Raw genomic sequence first — 20,516 nt, 5'->3', positions numbered from 1 at the left:
CATTTTATACAAGTTAAAGCAAAAATTACGCTCTATCACGGGTCATACAACCACAATAAACATTAGAAAAAAATGCAGTAAATAAATATCTATGAAGGCATAACGAACTCACACCGTTGCTATGGCACAGACCCAAACGTTTGCAAGTGACCTTCATGAATCCATACATAGGCTACATTCTTGTATGAATTAAATAATTCTTTATACAGTAAACCAACATAGCACACAATAATAATACGCTGTTTAAATAAAAAAAAAATTGTAGCACATATGTGCTGTAAATTTTTTTTTTTAAATTAAATGATAAACACAGAAATAAATGGTGCCATAATTATAGGTACAACAACATTTAAAATGGAACATAAGCTTTCCGAAATACATATAACAAAAGCGAAACACATACAATATAAATATATAAAATTAACAACATATAATTCTACACAAATGTTGAGATATTAAGTTGTTATTAAAAAACCAATGTGAATTAAAACAATAATTAATAGAAAGAAATAGAAAGGAAGAGAAAGAGAGGCAAAGTACGCCTGGATTGTCATCTCTTTCTCCTTAGGTAACGATTTCTGCCGTACCGGCAAAATTGTACTCTACTGTAACCTGCGTAAAGAAAAGCATTAAAACAAAAAGACACGCCATATACATTTCACTTCATAAATAGTTGCCAAATATTTGCACAACTGTTTTGATTTCGTCAGAGGCCTTAATGTTTGTATAGCTGATGATATTTTTACATCCGGAGAGGCCCAAAATATTGTATGACGTCACCAGTCTGAAAGCAGGCGAAGTAAGTATCCAGCGTCGACTAATAACACAGTACTTTCTGCTACAGCTTAAATTTTATTGCCATATTGGCCAGGCCCAACTCGTAGCGGTGGTGTGGTTACACGCATATAACTTCAAGAGCGCTTATAGCCCTTTTCACGAGACTTTTTAAAGGGATTGTAAGCCAAATATTTATTAGTTATTTATACAAAATGTACTGCACCAACGTTTAGTCTCTTTTTTTTACCATTTCTGATGACTCAGAAATAGTATTTCCAAAGCACCCAAATTTCGCGCCAAAAAGTAAACTCAAGCCTCGGTGGCAGGCGACCGCGCGTTCTTTTTTTTTAAATGTTTTTCGCTACAAGGTATTGGTGCATTAGGCGGTAAAACTTGATATATTTTTATTATTCAAATAGTTTAACAATAAAATATTTTTTTATACTGCTTAATTATATCGAGGTTCTCATTTATTATTAATCTGAGTGAGTCAGTGTTGAATGCATTTTAAATAAAACAAAAAGAATATTTCATAGTTTATTTATTTAATTCTTTTTTCGTCGTGCACATACTATTACAATTTTTTAATGAGGTAATATTGTGAATATTCTAGATCTGTAATACATTCTTAGGATAAATCCGTTTTGGTATTGATACTAGATTTATTTATGTAATTTATCTAATAAAAAAGAAACTGGCAAAAACTGTAATGAAATTCCAACTTTTAATCTCTTTAAAACAAAATAAAGTTACTTTTTTTTTGCTAAGAGATTAGCAAAGAAGAAAATTACACATCAATTAACAAGTTACTTTGAAAACATTATTAAAATGTATAGACAATATAGTACGCTATAAAAAAAAAAAAAATTACGGAAGGTCAATGAAACAGTAATTAAAAATTTTTTGGTTATTTCGTATAGTAACTACTCGTTGCAAAATATATTTTTTATAAACATTTAGTTAAACATAGAGATGATATTAAATCTGCAAATCTTTAATTTTCATTATCAATAATATAATATAAAAATATTTTGAACCGGTAGTAAGTTTACATATATATTATTTAAGACTTGAACGAGGTTTTTAATTTTAATACAAGAATGTGAATAATAATACTTATCATTTATTATTAGCTACATAACTTATCTGTAATGTAATTAATATAATCACATATTAATTGATTATATATATAATTATAAAACAGTAATGGCACTTATTTTGATAAAACTAATATAAGTATCAATAATAAAATAGAAAATAAACATTTTTAAACAAATAATATGTGTCATAGATAATGTTTAAAATTATTTTCACTACAAACTAACATTTAAATAAAACGATAAAAGCGCATTTTGCTCACGACAAAAATGGAACGTTTTTACGACAAAAAAGTTTTTATATAAATATTGTTGTTATTATTATTATAGTTTTAAGACGCTAATTATTGCATTATTATAGTTCATTTCTGTTAAATTATCACAATTTTAATGAATATATTGAAATATATTCACAAAATCATTCATTCGATTTGTAAATGAATTGTGGTAATAATTGGACTGTCAAATAATAAGGTTAACGGATTCCATACTTGTTATCTATAAGCCTTTATTATTATTTTTGTATGGCGTGTTGAATGTATTTGACTTTTGTATTTTAAACTATAACGTTGCTCTATTAGTGTGACGGTGACAGTCAATTATTTTACTTAAAGAACGCAATATCTTACTGAATACATTGAACAGCTGGGCTGACTGATGAATTACAAGGGAATTATGTTGTTAAGAATAATATACGGTAATTATTCATAAATGATATAACTAAAATATAATATAGGTGAAAAATGGCGGTCGGATATTGTACCACCTATATGTTGTTGTTGTTGACTGATTTCGCCCACGGGCAACATAGGAGACCTCAGACCAGCCAACTACGCAGGACAAAAAACAAACAAACAGGAAATACAGGTGTACTCTCTATTCCCTTAATGTCATAGTCCGGTGTGACTAGGGTTGCCATGCGTCCGGATAAAGCATTTTTTTTTAGCATTAGCAGCCCGTAAATCTCCCACTGCTGGGATAAAGGCCTCCTCTCCCTTTGAGGAGTAGGTTTATAGCATATTCCACCACGCTGCTCCAATGCGGGTTGGTGAGCCGAGATGGCCCAGTGGCTAGAACGCGTGCATCTTAACCGATGATTTCGGGTTCAAACCCAGGCAGGCACCACTGAAATTTCATGTGCTTAATTTGTGTTTATAATTCATCTCGTGCTCGGCGGTGAAGAAAAACATCGTGAGGAAACCTGCATGTATCTAATTTCAACGAAATTCTGCCACATGTGTATTCCACCAACCCGGATAAAGCCGGACATACGATTTTTTTACCATATCTTTTAATGAGACTGAACTGAGACACAAAATTTTCGATAATGTAGGGTGTCCGGCCTTTTTACTCAAATTTGCGGCCAAACTAGCTGGTCTGTTCGGCTATTAGGTTTGGCGACCTGACAACCTTAGGTGTGACGGCAAATCCGACGCGACCGGAAAGATTTCAGGTGCCGGACCAAAGGCTTTGCGTGCTTTCCGATGCATGGTATACATTTCCAACTTCCGGACACTGGGCTGTTCAGGGCTGGGCTAGGTGAGAATTATTCGATAGAAAAACCCAATAACTTTTTTATCGGTCCAACCTGGGATTTGACCTCGGGATCTGCCACTATCCACTAAGGAGGCAGTCACTCTGAAATATACTAAATGTATAAAATATAAATATTATTACATTTACTATTACCATTAAATTTATTTATAGAAAACCTTAAAAAACAAAGTATGTATGCAACTTTTTATTTAATTATTTAAAAAAAAAAAGAAAGTCTAACTAATGTAAATACACGGCATCTGGTGGCTTAAACTGAAACTAATTTGAAGTAGCAACTGTTATGTAATCTGTGTCGCTTTTAACGTATTTTTGGTGTTTTTCGGATTTGATGTTTTACTTTGACTTCAAGCGATAATTTAATTTTTTAATCCACATTTTGTTATATAGAGTTTTTTATAAATCTTGAAAAATAATACACTTGGCTTTACAAGCTTATTATAATAAAGCTTTTCAAATATTAATTTTAAATTATAAACTTTAAGTCAGCATATTTTGGACTCGAATGACTAATATGCTATTTGAATACTTTTTTATTAGTATAAGTTTGTTAGAGTAAATTAGCACTGAGTTTATCCTACGGTTTTTACGTATAATTATATCAGAACTATTTTATTTTACCTTTATATAGAACTGATATTACATTTATTTATTTATAATATGGCAGTCTAAACAATCTTGTCTAATTCTCGTTAAGTCCTACTTGAATATAGTATTTAAAAAGTTTATAATTTTTCGTTTCCAAGTGTTTGCACACATTCACGAATATGCTGTCCACATGTTCGTAATCTTACATCATTGCCCCTCATCAACCGGCAGGCGCTTATTACGTATGCTAAAGTTTTTACACGCCTACGCGAATACTTTTCGCTCGACTATGCCTCGAGTGATACGAAAAACAAAGCGTCAGCGGCGGGGCGGCGAGCGGTCAGGCGGCGGCGGGCTCGCGCAGCTGGCGCAGCGTGCGGCGGCACGACACGCGGCGCGCGCCCAGCCGCGGCCAGCCCGACACGCGCTCCACCGCCACCGGCGTCTCGCGCCTGCGGCAGTGGGTAGCGGAGCTCCAGGGTTACATCGCACAGTGTTAATCTTTTGAGGTCACCACTTTCGACAGGTGGTATGTTTATAAATCGAAACACCTCAACTTCCGAGTAAATCGAAGCACAAAATAAATGTATTTTATTAAAGTATGCTTTACAAGAAATCTTTTTTTAAATCGTCAATATTTCGTCTACCACCGTTTCGGAAAACGGCCTCCAAAGGCTCCAGCGGGAAGGAACGGCAAGAGAGGTCTCTAGGCCATAGGCATAGTTGATCTTTCAAATGACTAAATTCATAATTCGAATTAATAAAACATGGAATTAATCGTTAGGGAAGAGATGAATTCCAAAAACAAATTGAACATGAAAACTCATGTTTGTTCAAATTTAAATTGGCGATCTTTGTAAGATTTGTAAAGTATTTGTGTAGTGTAAGGTTGGTCATTTGACATTGGAACTGGACTTGGACTCTTTGATTTGATAGCTTGTTCGAATGGAGTTATATACCTGAAGAACATATGATGCTCAACGCTGCACCTCCAGAGTCGTTTGCTGGAGCGAGTCGAAGCCAACTTGAAGCTGACGTGAGTTTCGAACTCGTCAAACTCGCTGGATCTCAATCTCAACGTGTATGTGCGTTTGTTGTAGCTGATCTTCAGTATCTTCGCCCAGGGGAACCGGTTCATCACCAAACTAGGGAAAATTTGCTTTTTATTTTTTTATGATATCGTTTTGTTTTTATAATTAACTTATTTTAACGGGAAGATTATTGCACACATTAATAAATAGAGTATTAATAATTCGCTAATCATAAAAAAGCAGAACACCAGCCATGATTAAATATTAAAATAACATGAAATAAACAAAATCTAACTAGACACATAAAATAGAGCTCAACAATTTAATTTAATTTTAAATAAAAACCTCTGACCATAATCATTTTTTTAAGCATGAATAGGTAATATAAGTAATAATATGGTTAAACGAATTAATTAAAGTTTAAATTTACTAAAAACGTATTAAAATCTACTTAAAAAAATAACAATATTTTGTTTTAAGTATATAAAAGGGATAACTGGCTTGACGAAACAAAACAGGCGAATTTGGAGAACTTATAAGTCGTGTTAACTGAATGCCGGTAAAATTGCTAATTACCGTCGAAACGGTATACATGAAAATTTAACTTAAAATTAACTTGTAAGTGTGCGCTTCGTGTTGCTCTTTAAACTCATCAGGCGCTCGAACATTATGAAATCATTTTTAATGGCAATTCAGAAAATACAATATCAAGTAGATACTTATTTATTTTCAGTTAAATAGTACGAGTTAAGAGTCTTACTTCTGTAACGTGGTTATCATAAATATGATTATAGAGTCTCACCCATCTCTCAACACGGAGATTCCAGCCGCGCAGACAGCGAGTTCGATTTCCACATCCTCTGAATCCTTCACATTATGCAGCTCAGCTCCGTACATGGCCAGTTTTTTTGCATTCTCAAGATAGTTCAGCTCCGCTTGAGCTGGAGTTTGACCTCTGCAATTAGAAATAATAGATTATTTAATTGTTACTAAAACTTAGAATTTATTTCTGTATAAATATGAGGTTCTCGTAGGCTCATGTTATTTTTCTCTAACAAAAATAAAAGTACTCAGTACATACTTGTGTTTTCTATACAGTTCATCAACTTTATCCTCTAAATCTGGTGTGATTACTTGCAGAGGAACAGCGCGGTGTTCTGTGAGCAACGCGACGTTTACCCTTCCCTCTCTGTCCCCCAGTTCAGCTTGGAGCACGTATGAGGCAAGCAGAGCGTATGTGATCGTTGAACAATTGAGACGACCTGGAAATAGAATATTTGACTTCAACCTCAAGTTGTTTACTTGCGCAAACTGATTTGCGCAATTAAAATCACGGGTCATTTCATAAAAAGTGCGAAAAATTATTATACAATTATTGAGATCAAGGTTGATAGGACACCTTCGGAATGAAAAGGTCAACTCTTGCTATTACAAATTTACAAAAAGAAAAAAATATATCCGCTGAGTTTCTTTCGCCGGTTCTCAGTTCAGGGTATTTTATTTTCCGAACTGTTAGTAGTGTTTAGTTTGACAAACATTAAGTGTAATGCTTCTTTATCGAATAAAGGAATTTCAATTAATTTGATGTGTTTATTTATTAATGAATATGATTTACTTATGTTATACTATTTTTTGTATTTGGTACACAATTGACTTGTTAGGAAGGTTTTCGGGATCCCTTTGGGTTTTACCCACTCAATGGTTATTGAAACATGAAATAGAACTGATTCGTATTGATTACAGTTTAAAGTACGGGTGAGTCAGTGTAGTTACAGATCCAAGATACATTTTACCATCTCAGTTCCCGTGGTTGGAGCATTAACCTCTTCGTATCGGTTGGCTCATGTGCCAGATTATTACCCACCTTCTATAAGATCTCTCCTAATTGCGAGCCCGAGCTGGTATCTGGATGTCTCATCATTTAACTCTGAGGGTTCTGGGGGGTAGAACTTTACCGCCATCTTCACCTCCCATGGCTCATCTATAACATAAATATGACATTTACGTAATAACATATATCAATGGATTATTTAAGCACATTTGTTTATTAAGTAATTTATTATAAGTCTTTTTATTTAAAATATATAGCATATTTTCCAAAATGAAACTCATCAAAGTTATTTATAAAATTAAGATGTAAGTTGGGACCACATTGAAGCTGCATCAAAACGGTTCATAAACAAATTAATTATTTTAATAAAACATCTGATTCCAAAATTTATTTTAGATCTATTCATCAATCTGCAATGGAACTAAAAAAATCTTAAGCAGCCACTAATGTGGACTACCCAGCTACTGCTCTTACTTTACAAACAATAAATCTTGTTTTATGAAATTGTTCTCACTTCTAAAGGTCTTGGAGAGCCTCCTTTTCAAGTCTACCCAGACTCGAGGATCACTTCGGTGAACGTGTAGTAGTCCAAAGTAATCTTTCTCTAGTATATCTAGATCACCACAAATTGCATCCAGGAGATCACCTCCGCTGGCTTTTCTCTGTAATCGATAAACATAGAAATGAGTACATTTCATTTATTCTAAAAGAAAAAAAATCTGAAAAATTTGAAATTATTTCGAGTATGAAATATTAAAAATTTGACTCTGATTTTAAATTTCTTATCATTTAATGTTTTCAAATGTTTTAAGAATGTAAATGATCTACTTCTAAGATTAGATAAGATTTGAAATGGATAGATAGTAATCTCTAAGCATCTGAAATTAAATTAGTTTATGGAATATAAAAGAGCTAATTGGACAATACCCATAATTTCTCTTGAAACACAAATTATCTTACTAACTTTTAGTCTTTAATAGAACCTTAATAAAGTCTTTTAAAGTCTAGGTATGGGATGGTTTATGTAAGTTAAATGGGGTTAGTTAGGGCTTTAATTAATAATAATAAATTAGGAAATATTGAACGGCGTCTTTGCTTTGCAAACCCATCTGGGTAGGTACCAACCACTCATCGGATATTCTACCGCCAAACAGTAGTACTCAGTATGAGTGTATGTTGTGTTCCGGTTTGAAGGTTGAGTGAGCCAGTGTAAGTACAGGTACAAGGTCCCTTGTAACATCTTAGTTCCCAAGATTGGTGGCACATTGGTGATGTAAGGAATGGTTAATATTTCTTACAACGCCGTTGTCTATGGAATGTGGTGACCACTTACCATTAGGTGACCCATTTGCTCGTCCGCCTAACAAAACTAAAAAAAAAAAATGGCATGTACTTACAGCAACATCAATGGTGATATGATCGCCAGTGAGCAGCTCGACTCTGACCCTTCCGGAACACGATCGTGGAGCCATTGCGTCGTCAGAGGCCAGCCGTCTTAGGCTCTCTCGCATTATGTCAACTTAAACAAAAACAAACATCATTGTTCTGACTAGACTAGCCACCAGTCCAGTACAAATTTGCACGTGTGTGCGTAAGCGGTTCTCGTAGGTTATAAAGTTAGAGACTATGACATGGGTAGGGTGATATGGGTTTTTTATCGCAATATATCGGTTTTGTATGTGCAAATTTCATGCTGTCACCATCTAGCAAGTAAACATTGCATAAAAAAACAGTCATTGCAAAGAAAAAATCTAGGAAAGACCATGATTTTTTTCTATATCTACGGTAGTAAAGCGGCAGATATTTTTCCACCTCGACGGTAGATATTAGATTTGATGGCTTTTATACGACAAAATCATTTACTTTTTTAACTGAATTCACTTGGTGGTAGGTTTTTGTGAGCATGCAACTCTACCACCCAATCATCGATATTTTTAAGTCGAGCAGAAATACCTAGTATTGTTGTTGTTTTCGTTTGGTTGTGTTAACCAATCATAACGTCATGGTATATCATCTCCCAAGGTTGTTTCATTAAAGGAATGGTTAATGTTTCATACAGCGCCCATGTCAATAGGTTGTGGTGAGCAATAACCATCAGGTGCTCATTTATCCCTCTGCCTACATATACCATAAAAAAATCCTTCAGTAATTTATTAATTTCTATGATTGCTCACGACTAGTTAAAAAAAATGAAATTATATATATTGCAAACGACAATTTTGTTTTATCCAGTTCTAAGCTATCGTGTTCAGCCGGGTCAGTATTATAGGCCAATGCGCTTTATGAGCAAAAATTGGTTAAAAAAGAGCTCCATCAGGGCTACATGGGTATTTTAAAATAGACTACAAAGAAAGTATTTCCGATTATTGACCCCAGCTCACGGCTAAGAAATTTACAAGTCACGCGTCAACGGATGATATGGACATGCTTCAACGAAGACATGATCACGTTGCCTTTATTTTATATTTTAAATTTGATCTACTTCTACTGGTATAGTCTTGTAAGGTAATTTCCACCGCCAAACAGGAATACTTAGTATGTTGTGATCTGGTTTAACAGGGTAACTTAGCACAAGGGACATAACATCTTTTACCTAATTTTAGTGGCGCATTGACGATATTATTAATGACTGATATTTTGATCGTGTATACTGGTAGAGTGACTAGACAGGTTGCTCATTAAGTCTCTCTCAAGTATGTGTTTATTTTAAATAAAAAAGACGTATAAATTGACTACTGGATACAAAAGTGCTTGTAAAAGACTACTTGAATAAAGTATATTTTGATTTTTTTTTAGTAAACGGGTAAATTTTTGGTTAGACGCTAGTCTGCAAGAAGTATCTAATCAGTTCATATGATATCAAGAATGTGCAACTCGATTCGTGTAATGCGGTTTATGTACACGGCCTTACGTTTCCAACAATTTATGTCATTCGAATTAGGTCACGTGCAATGAGATACTTATTAATTACTAATGTTCATGATGTTATGAAAGCCTCAACAGACCTTATTCCTCTGATATAGGTAGGCGGACGAGTAAATGGGCCACCTGATGTTAATGGTCACCATCCCCCATAGACAATAGCGCTGTAAGAAATATTAACCATTCCTTACATTGACAATGCGCCACCAACCTTGGGTACTAAGATGTTATGTCCCTTTTGCTTGTAGTTACATTGGCTAACTCATCCCTTAAACCGGAAATCAACAATACTGGGTGCTGTTTTTTAGGGGTATAACATCTAATGAGCGGGTGGTACCTACCCAGACGGGCTAGCAAAAAGTCCTACCAATAAGTAGAGTATTTCCGTCGTTGTGCACTGGAGCGTATATTTTAAGATATGACGGAATAATGCAACAAAAGCATTACAGAAAAACTAAAACTAATTCTTCAAGTTCATAACTTGAAATATAACAACAAAATGTTATGAATACGAAAGTAAGTTCGTTAATTTGTTACGTTTTCACGCCGTAACTGCTCAATCGACCATAACGAAATTCCAAAATGGGATACTGAAACCTCCCCTTACCCGCTAATGAAGCTGCGGTCATAGTTGGCGCCAATGTTTGTGCAAATGTTTGACACAAGCTGTATGATTATAACTATGTTGAAATTTTTGCAGTGAAACTTGAGAGCTTCTATAGTTGCATAAGGGACCGCATGTTGTTAACTTCGTTTTATTTCTATATGTATATAATAAAGTATATATTATAATGTCCCTTCGAGGAGAACAGTTCGAGCTTATTACCACGCTGCTCCGATGCGGATTGGAGGATTACACATGTATCACAATTTCGTTTTAAGGTTTCCTCGATTTTACTCTACCGCGGAGCACGAGATGAATTATAAACACAAATTAAGCACCTAGAAATTCAGTGGTTTATACCCGCTATCATTAGTTAAAATGCACGTGTTCTAACTATTGCTGGGTCATCTCGGCTCCATATGTATTTTAGCATACTTTATATAAGTTATTTGCGTATTAACGAGTTCGGTTGCAACACGATACAATGCTTTGTAGTTATTCCAGACGAATAGTTTTTGCATATAAATTTGGCATTGGTTATTAACGACTAGCTAAAACGTATCGTGGTTAAGTCCCACCGTAAACGCAGTGCACTGATGCCACGAATATAGGAACGAGCAATCTCGGCACCAAGTTAGTTAGCACTGGAAGAAATCAAATAACTTCGAATTAAATGTCGGAAATGTAAACATTATTTAAGTAGAATTTTGAAAACTTCATATCATTTTTTTTTTAATCTCTCAGGGGATATTGTCGTCGTCACTGCTAGCACAAGCTTTTAGTTTTGCACGAGCTTTTGGTTATCGCTATTCTTTAAAAAATATGGCATGAAATTGTACCATATACGTTGTCATTGTATATGGTTTATACAAGGCTTATCAGGAGCCATTTACGGGTTGCAACCTTATATTTAGGTTACACATTGAATATATTTAAAAACACACTGTATCTCATAAGGAAAAGCTTGCTTTGATTAATTAGTTAGTGTTTGGAATGTATCAAATCATTAAAAAGTTATAAAATTGTCTTTATCTGAATCATTGTCTTTGAGTTCATGTTAAGATACTCTGTTAGACTTATTTGATATACAAGGCTGTTAGTAACAGAGTTGTCAATTTTAGAGCTGGGTTTCTAATTTAGATATGCTAAGTTCTAAATGGAGTTAAACATGTTGCAAAATTTTGTCCGACAGATACAGTTTTTTGATTATGGACGATCTCAGCTCACATAAACAACACTTAAAACTGTTTTTGTGAACTGACTACGTATCGAAGCATCCTTGAAAATAATTGAAGTTCTCACAAACTAATTTAATAACGTTCGAACAAACAAACATTGTTTGTTTACAGAAGTGTCTAGTCGTAAAGCTATTGTTATTGAGCACTTTAAGATTTGGCGTTTGCCCAAAACCAAAGCATGCATAGTTCACACACAGAATTCGTACTATTAGAGAAATGGTAAAGAGCATTTAATCTAGATTTTGGTTACGAAGCATTTATTGGTCGAGCTGAGCGCAAATTAGTGTGAGAACCAAGTTGTTATATAGTTTCATTTAGTGAAAGTTTTTAAACCTCTTTGTTTGAAATACTGTATAAAATAAATGATTACTAATCATACCGCCTAATGCATCAATACCTTGGAGCGTTTCAGATTAAAAAAAATAAAGAGCGTTCGATCGCCCGTCACAGGGTCTTTCGTTAACTTTTTGGCGCGAAATTTGGTTGCTCCATTACAATTTCCAAATAGAACATTTGTCATTTTAGTTGGTTTTTGTTAATGATAAAATTATTAATTTAAAGTAATTAATTTTATTGTTGATTCTGATTAGAAAATTCATATAGTTATAAGTCTATTCTTTTTAAAAAGTAATCAGTCGGTAAGACATTTTTTCTCGCTGGAAAAATGGTCTTACGCTTATATGGGACTCGCCGGTGCTGAAAACGTCTGGTGCGCCTCAGTTCACGGGAATACCCACTAAAAACTAGCGGTACCCACTCATTATCTGCAGGGGGCATCTCGGGATCATTTGCGCATGCTACCGTGACACGCCGGCGGTTGGCCCACCTTTTTGGGCCTCCAAGCTAGAGGAGTTTCCGAGGTAGAGAGAACCTGATGCCTACTACTTTATTTGGCAGGTGTTATCTGTAGCTACCAACGTGTAAGCTAAATGTAATGACGATCAGTGTAGTAAGTACGACGAGAAAGCGTAACAAACTCATTATCACATATAATGTTAGTTAGAATTAATTCTACCAGTCACTTTGCGTGCGAGAAGTAAAGGATGATATATATGTTCGTACCGCTTAAACCGTATTTATTTTAAACGGGATATAAATGGCACGAGATGGCCCAGTGGTTAGAACGCGTGCATCTTAACCGATGATTTCGGGTTCAAACCCAGGCAGGCACCACTGAAATTTCCAGGTGCTTAATTTGTGTTTTTAATTCATCTCGTGCTCGGCGGTGAAGGAAAACATCGTGAGGAAACCTGCATGTGTCTAATTTCAACGAAATTCAGCCACATGTGTATTCCGCCAACCCGCATTGGAGCAGCGTGGTGGAATTTGCTCCAAACCTTCTCCTCAAAGGGAGAGGAGGCCTTTATCCCAGCAGTGGGACATTTACGGGCTGCTAATGTAATGTAATGTAAAATAAATGGCACATTGAAGGAGTTCATTACACCAATTTTGAGACTATATTATTGTATTATAAGTCATACTGGCATTGCCGTTTTTAAGGAAAAACTTTCAAACGGAAGTTTTTACGCACTGATAATGAGCGTTCGGATCAAAATCTTGACCAAAATTGAGTGGTATACCGTTTTGAAATCAGCTTATGTTTCTTGTTGTTTTGTATCATTTAGTTTTTAACAGTCTTCGAGTAAAGTAGGAGGATAATATTTTTTTATTTATGTTTAGTATGACAGATATTTCTCCGTCATATTTAGATGGTTTTGCAAAATTATATTTTTGTTTGAAAGATTCTTATTCCGAAATGGTGGTGTACATTTAAATTTCAATATGTTTAGTTTTATTTTTAAATTCGTTTTCTCGTAAATATATTTATTTATATAAGAATTATGACCGTTAAGGCTTTAACTATAAACAAATAAAAAAAAAGTTGCTGTTCAAATCATGACCGCGGGGAAAGGTGACAGCATTTATTAAGGTTTTACTGTAAATGTATACACTTTTATATGTATTTTAATATTATATAGTACTTATATACCTTGTATAGTGGTGAAAAGATTATATAATACCTACTACAAATAAAATCATTCTATCAACAGCTGTTCATGGCTCATAGTCGTTTATTCTATTTCAATATGTTGTTATAAAGATCGTAAAGTTAACCAGTAAACGTATCAATTCAATTTTATTGCCAAAACGAGATTCACTGCCAGATTCCTGCCAAGAATTTGCCAAAGGTCTTATTTGAACTGTTTGTAAAATTGATGGAAGTACTTCGTTATTTTTGAATTTACGATCGTTTCGATGAGATATCGCCCGTTGAGTTTGTTTGATTTAGTTAGCGTAGGTTTTGTTTGTAATATATTATGTTCTGTTTAGCTTAATATTTACATCCTGTAAATAAGATTTTTGTTTTCGTATACACTCGATTTTAAATTTGTTCTTGGCGGAATTATATTCAGATCGGGCAATCTTGAGGATTAAGGCTAATCGCGCAGAAATGTATTAAGTATGTGTATAAATGTTAGTACATTTTACATTATGTTACTTTCATAATCAAAAAGATGTAAAATCAAGAATGTCTAAAAGCTTTCTAAGGCAGGCGAGTGTAGCTGTCAATTGTAATAAAATGTATTTGGTATTGAATCCAATCCTTTGATTTGTGATCGTTGTGATTAACTGCACCATGTCAGCTCTATTATAGGATACGGCCGGATAGAGTTCAGGCGCACGAAAACGGGCTGATTGTAATATGGATCATTGGGTTATCGCTCTTAGTACTCATAAGGGCATATCGCCTCCTTGAGAATGTGCCTTATGCCGATATATTCGCTTCTACGGTTTTTTTTTTCTGTTTCAGATTGATATACTCCAACAAAAATAAATTTATTTACATAAGAATTGATAACATTAAGTGCTTAAATATATACAAATATAAATTAAAAATAGTTACTGTATAAATCTTGACCGCGTGGAATGGTGGCAAGAATGCTGGCAGCATTTCCCCGTTGAATCGCAATTCCGATCCTCGTGGCTAAAAACGAACCAGCCCTCCTGTCACCAATATAAGGTGTTATACTTTTGATGAAGCTTTTTGCACCATTACTCCAAAGGCAAAGTGTTTCGACAGCAAATGTGACAAAAAAGTAATTTGACGTAAGACACGAATATTTCAATCTTTTTTTTAAATGAGGAGCTTTTTCGTTGGACTCCAATTTTTTTTTTGTAACTGACCATATTAATAATGTAAAATTACCCAAAAAGTACTTGATCCGTTTTTTACTCCAATTGGTCCCTAAGTGTTCCCTAAGGCCTCGGAATGGGTACCACGACCCGGATTCCGAGCGATTATTTTAAGTGATCACCATTGTTATTGTAACTTATGTCTCCAATATCACAAAGTTGTTTGCTAATTGGTTTAAAATAGCCCATTGTTGCTTAATTTTAGACAAGTTGAGCTGAACAAAAGAATATTTTACGAGTTTAGAGAGAGAATATTAAAAGTTAACGATGTATTATGAAAAGACTCCAAAATTTTATCTCATTTTGACGTTAATGAGACGGTTTAGTATCTCTTTTAAATTTTTGGTGCTTTGAGATCATTGTGATTGTTTAGTTTTGTTTTTAATTGCCAGACTAGTTTTAACTAATTTAAAAAAAAAGTAAATCAATTCTGTTGTATGGATGTGTAATTTTTATGTTTGTCAAAATAGAACACCGTCACTTATGAACCAACTAGCGGGTCCCGCGAAACATCGCGTTTAGACCAATGCAATTTTTTAGGTTATTTAATTTCATTGTAAACTGCAAGTCACTCATCTACATTTGGCGACAAAATAATAAAACCTCCTTTAAATGAAAATTATTAATATCAAATAGTATATATTAGTTCAGTCAGAATTGGAGTAATTTATTTTACGTTTTAGCCGTAATACCGCTCTCTAACAGGCCAGTTTCGCTCTCTAAAATTATTTTTTTATTAAAATTGTAACAATTTGGTAAATTGAAATCAAGAATCACCTTTAATTTTCTGAACATATACGGTTGGAGCTCTTCAAACCCGATTTTTTAGATTTTTAGATTTCTTAGAGTAGAAGTTTTGGGGCAAATTAGACCACGCTTATTCAATAAGTATAAGATGAATTTAAATAATAGCTCGAATAGCAATCATCGGTAGCACCTTATGCAAGCGTTCTAACGACTCTCTCGGCTCTTTTAGTATCTAATATTTTATTCACTAACAGTGTATAAAATATTAGATACTAAAACATATTGTGTAAGATTAATTATGGCGATATTATAATTAATGCAGAGGCAAACGCATCAGATGTCCAACCCCATCGAAACGGAACTTATGCGGTTTCTCCCTGAAGCCATAGAAAATATATAAATTAAAATATTCATATTATAAAGTTAGTAAACAATTATTTATAGTAAACAGGACTAGGTCGTGGTACCTCATTCTACACGTGTAAAGTCATACAAGTCGATATGGCCCAAAGATTAGAAGATGTGAATATTAACTGAAGTTAGTGGGTTCAAGCGCCATTTAATTTACAAGTGCTTTTAATTCATGACGGATAACATCGTAAGGAAACTAAATTGAATCGAATTGTTTTGCCACATGTGTATCCACCCACCCTTTCTTAGACAGAGTGCTGGCAGCTCCAAGCCTTTTCGTTAAAATGAGCGCAAGCTTCAGCCCAGCTATATATTTATCTTGTCTCAAATCTACAGAACACAACATCAAGTGATGTTAGTGATAGATGTTAATGACTTTAATTAGTAGCTTGGCGTTTTTGATTGCGAGTATCCAATCCGCTGAAGCACTTGAGATTTCAATTGACCTTTGCGTGACCTTTGGTATTAACTAATAAAGCAAACTGAAGCTGGAATCGTTTAGATTAAATCAATAATGGGGCACTAGAGCTCCCGATAATCTGATGGGTTACATACGAAGTATTATTTCGTTATCAAACGCTGCGTGGATTTTCCATACTACTATTTGAAAATTTATGTTATAAGTTTAATGTTAAATCAAATCTAATGTATTTTATCAACGTAATTTTTACGATAAAGCATTTTTGAAACGTCAATATTTCAACTCTACCATAGTTTCGGAAAGCAGCCTCCAGTGAGAAGAAACGCCAGGAAACTTGCATAGTTGCTCTTTTAAATAACCAGATTTACAATGATGTTAATATTCACAATGATTGTTTAATGAGTCCTGTTTTGTAATCCTAGTATAAATCTATTCGTCGTTATCCAAAAGGTATTCTGATTGAATTTGTCTGTGTGACTAATACGTGTAGACAATAAGTGAAGAAATTGAAAGAGGGAATAAAATAATTGACTTTCTTAGCGGTTCTTTAAGATTGAATACAATCCAAATCTTTGGAAGATATCTATTTAATCGTGTGGTAGCGACTAGCTCTAGCCTCCAATACGGTGTTACGTCATAGGATGTCATAATTAGTTATATCACATTATTATATATAATGATTATAATCGAAGCTATTTATTTTACATTATTATGTACTTGTACAATTATTGTTATAATTAATTGTTTAATAATTTGTTAAACTATAATTAATACTATTTTATTTGGCACACTATTTAAAACTGGCACAAATACATATACATACTTCTTTTTTTTAAAATGATTGAGCTGTCATAACGAACAATTGGATGATTGTGAGGGATTGTAAAGAAATATAGAGAGATTGAAGCATCATTGTTAAACATAATTTTATTTTGCCATCCCGAACTACTGAAATTACACTTGAAAGTAGAAAACCCTGTTGAATCAATGGTAAGTACCAGGTGCATTGATTGATTCGTTAGTCTAGTGTCTGAATATAAGGACACAGATCCAGAGATTCTGGGTTCGAGCCACAGGTAAGCCCGCTAAAAAGTTATGTATGTGTACTGTCGTTTTTCGACGTAATCGCGAATTCTTAGGAACAGCCCAAAGTCTGCGAGTTAAAAGAGTGTACACGTGCCTCAGAAATACGTAATTACGTCATTAATCCGGCGCCGAAATTCTTTCCTGTCGTGTCTGATTTGCTGATTGGGTTATGTGAGTGAGGGAGAGTGCATCTGTGTGTGTGTGCGCACATACTTGTGCACTACAATATGTCTTGCGACATTGGCTGGTCTCCTTTGAGATTGACCGCCGTGACCTGAATTGGTCATGACCTCATCATCATCACAAGTAGATTTACGTGCAACCTGCACTCGTCGTTAGGCCATTATTATATTAGAATTTAAATTTATCTGAGTAAATGCATATTTAGACGCTCGTTTTTAGACAGATATCGAACCCTATGTTTACAATTAGGCTGAGTTTTATCAAGTGGGTCATTCAAGTCATGACCCAAGTAGGTAGTAGGACGTCGCAACCACAAACCAGAATTCAGGTATCAGAAACATAAAACCGTATGACTAAGACCCACTTTTAAATCCGATGGAATTAAAAAAAATAATCTTTTGTTTTCCTTTTTCAAATCTTGGAAATTGTAAAGGAATGTTTGAATTTAGAATTCGGTATTCGATAAAGAAGTCTGTTATTTAATCTTTTCAAGTTTTATTTAGTTCGAAACTGATATTCGGTTGAATATTAACATCTATATTATTGTATTTAGTGTTTCATTTTAATTTGTCATGTATATTTTAAAATTTATTTATCGTTATTAAACGATTGTCAAAGTCATATAACGTCATTGTAAAACTTGAATGACGTCATAGACTTTTCTAGGTTTTTTAAATTGCTAACTATGCATTGTTTTTTTTTATGACACAGGTTGGCGGATGGATAAATGGGTCACTTCATGGTAAGTGGTCACCACCGCCTATAGACATTAGTGCTGTAAGAAATATTAACCATTCCTTGCATCGGCAATGTTCTACCAACTAGAATCTCTGATGTTATGTCCCTTCTGCCTAGTTACACTTACTCAATCGCCTTTCAAACTGAACCACAAAAATACTTAGTAGTTATTGCTGTTTGGTGGTAGAAAGGCAGTAGAGTGGTTGGTACCTACCCAGGCGTATCGGTATAAAGCCCAACCAAGTATTACTGTAATATTGTTGGCATCACGTATTTGTTTGAATAATAATAGCTGAAATATTCCTTGAAAACAAAGTTGCAAACATTACAAACGATAAACTGGCAACATTTATATTTATGTTATCAACACGGTGTCAAAAGTTTCTCACATTACTTTAAGTTAACACCAATTGGTTCAATGTTTGTGACTTTCTGAAGAATTAGTTAAACTTGCTCAAACTGGAATATCAATAAAAAATAATAATGTTTGGAGGTAGAGTAAATGATAACCGAGTGGTGTACCGGCCTGCACTAATGTCTGCCGCCGGAAGAACATGACAAATATTAAGTAGACCGAAGTCGGATTAAAGAAAATAAAAAGTTATAAAAAATATGATTATAATCTTTATATCTTAATATTAAAACAGAATTACATTTAAAATGTATTATATGTATCCAACATAAACGTTATTTATTTAATATGTTAAATTAACGCAATTTGTTTGTATTTAGTCTGTGCTTAAAAACCCGATTCAACGAAAAAATTGTTTTTATAAACTTTGATAACCAGTTTCATGAAGAATAATTAATACAGATGTCATAATTTAATTAACAAGACATCAATTCATTAAGTATTTATTGTTGATTTTTTTTCTTTAAAGTTGTAAAACAAATATTTCGTCCTTTGAGGGTATTGCACAAACAAATAAGTATCCTAAATAAACGGAATCAAATTGAACATTCATATTTCCAAATGTAATTTAAAAACATTTAAAGTAAAGGTTTTGTTATAAAAATATTTAAATTAATAAATGCTAAGATCCTATAAAATATCGTAAGCCTGAAGGGCAACGACCTTTCCGCTCTCACACAACTTTTTTTTTTTCTTTAATTATTATGTCAAAACCAACCTTAGCCACTAATCCCAACACTTAAAACCAAACAATATAGAATTTAATATAAATTTAAAAAAAAAAAAACTTTTTTTTCACTGCACTTTATATTTTTTTGTAAAAAGTTTTAGAAGTACCAACGTATTTTTAAAATTTTTAAACGTAGAGACGCGACACGCGCCTCGTCAGCCGGCGGGAAACTGTTTGTGAAGAAACAAGTTTTCTGTTTGGTATCGTGTGGTATGAAGCTCGCATTCATGAAATTTATTAATGCAAGAACGAAATGGATATATACACTATCTCTTACCTGTTGCAGCTTTCTTATGATCTTAAATCGGAATGTTAATTCGTGATTCATTGAAGAACTACAATGGAATTCTATTCAATATTCAAGTGTCGTATGCGTTTGTACAATGATATTAATGTAGGTAACTAATGTAGCGTGTTTAATAAAGTTCAAACCTAATGTAGTTAATGCATGCATTGCTATGGTTTACTATGATTATTTATTAATAATATTTATCATTACTGCAGTTAATGTTTCAGAGCAGTTTTACCCCATAAAATAACTTGATGACACACTACAGACTAAATTTTACATATGTTAAAATAACATATGAAAAATTTATTTTTATGCTGTTTTTCGCTTCGAGCGTGTTTTATATATTAATATTTTTTTATACTTAATAATAATCCTAATAATGGACTACTCTCTTTAATTTCTTCGCGAGCTGGACTAACAATTCACGCACTTGTGTTTTTGGGTTGTCATTTAAACGGTCTAAGCTAATTTAAGCGGTTTAGTTAGCTAAATGTATTTTGTAGGCAAAGTAACTTTAACGGCTTCTAATCAGCAACAAAAATAACTTAAAATAACTTTGATCAGAAAAGGCCTTAAAATTTGAGAGACAATATGTAAGCAATCAGTTAGTAAGCAAAATATTTAATGTTTTTTTATCAATAATAATGTTACCTAATGTA

The 20,516-nt window shown here is 33.7% G+C and overlaps 1 protein-coding gene across 1 annotated transcript; it reads right to left on the bottom strand.

Annotated features, from left to right (window-relative positions):
- Nucleotides 1–3,882: 3,882 nt before the first annotated feature.
- Nucleotides 3,883–19,820, bottom strand: LOC125073431 (protein 4.1 homolog). Its single transcript, XM_047684256.1, has 8 exons — nucleotides 19,554–19,820; nucleotides 8,276–8,397; nucleotides 7,393–7,540; nucleotides 6,912–7,028; nucleotides 6,129–6,309; nucleotides 5,850–6,002; nucleotides 4,976–5,161; nucleotides 3,883–4,468 (listed from the first exon to the last, which is right to left on the bottom strand). Exons 2-8 carry the CDS (start codon nucleotides 8,387–8,389, stop codon nucleotides 4,357–4,359), a joined length of 1,011 nt encoding a protein of 336 aa, XP_047540212.1. The 5' UTR covers nucleotides 8,390–8,397; nucleotides 19,554–19,820; the 3' UTR covers nucleotides 3,883–4,356.
- Nucleotides 19,821–20,516: the final 696 nt, after the last annotated feature.

This window comes from Vanessa atalanta, chromosome 24 (genome assembly GCF_905147765.1).
Source record: "Vanessa atalanta chromosome 24, ilVanAtal1.2, whole genome shotgun sequence".
NCBI classification, from domain to species: domain Eukaryota; kingdom Metazoa; phylum Arthropoda; class Insecta; order Lepidoptera; family Nymphalidae; genus Vanessa; species Vanessa atalanta.
This window is presented reverse-complemented; position numbering and strand designations above follow the sequence as displayed.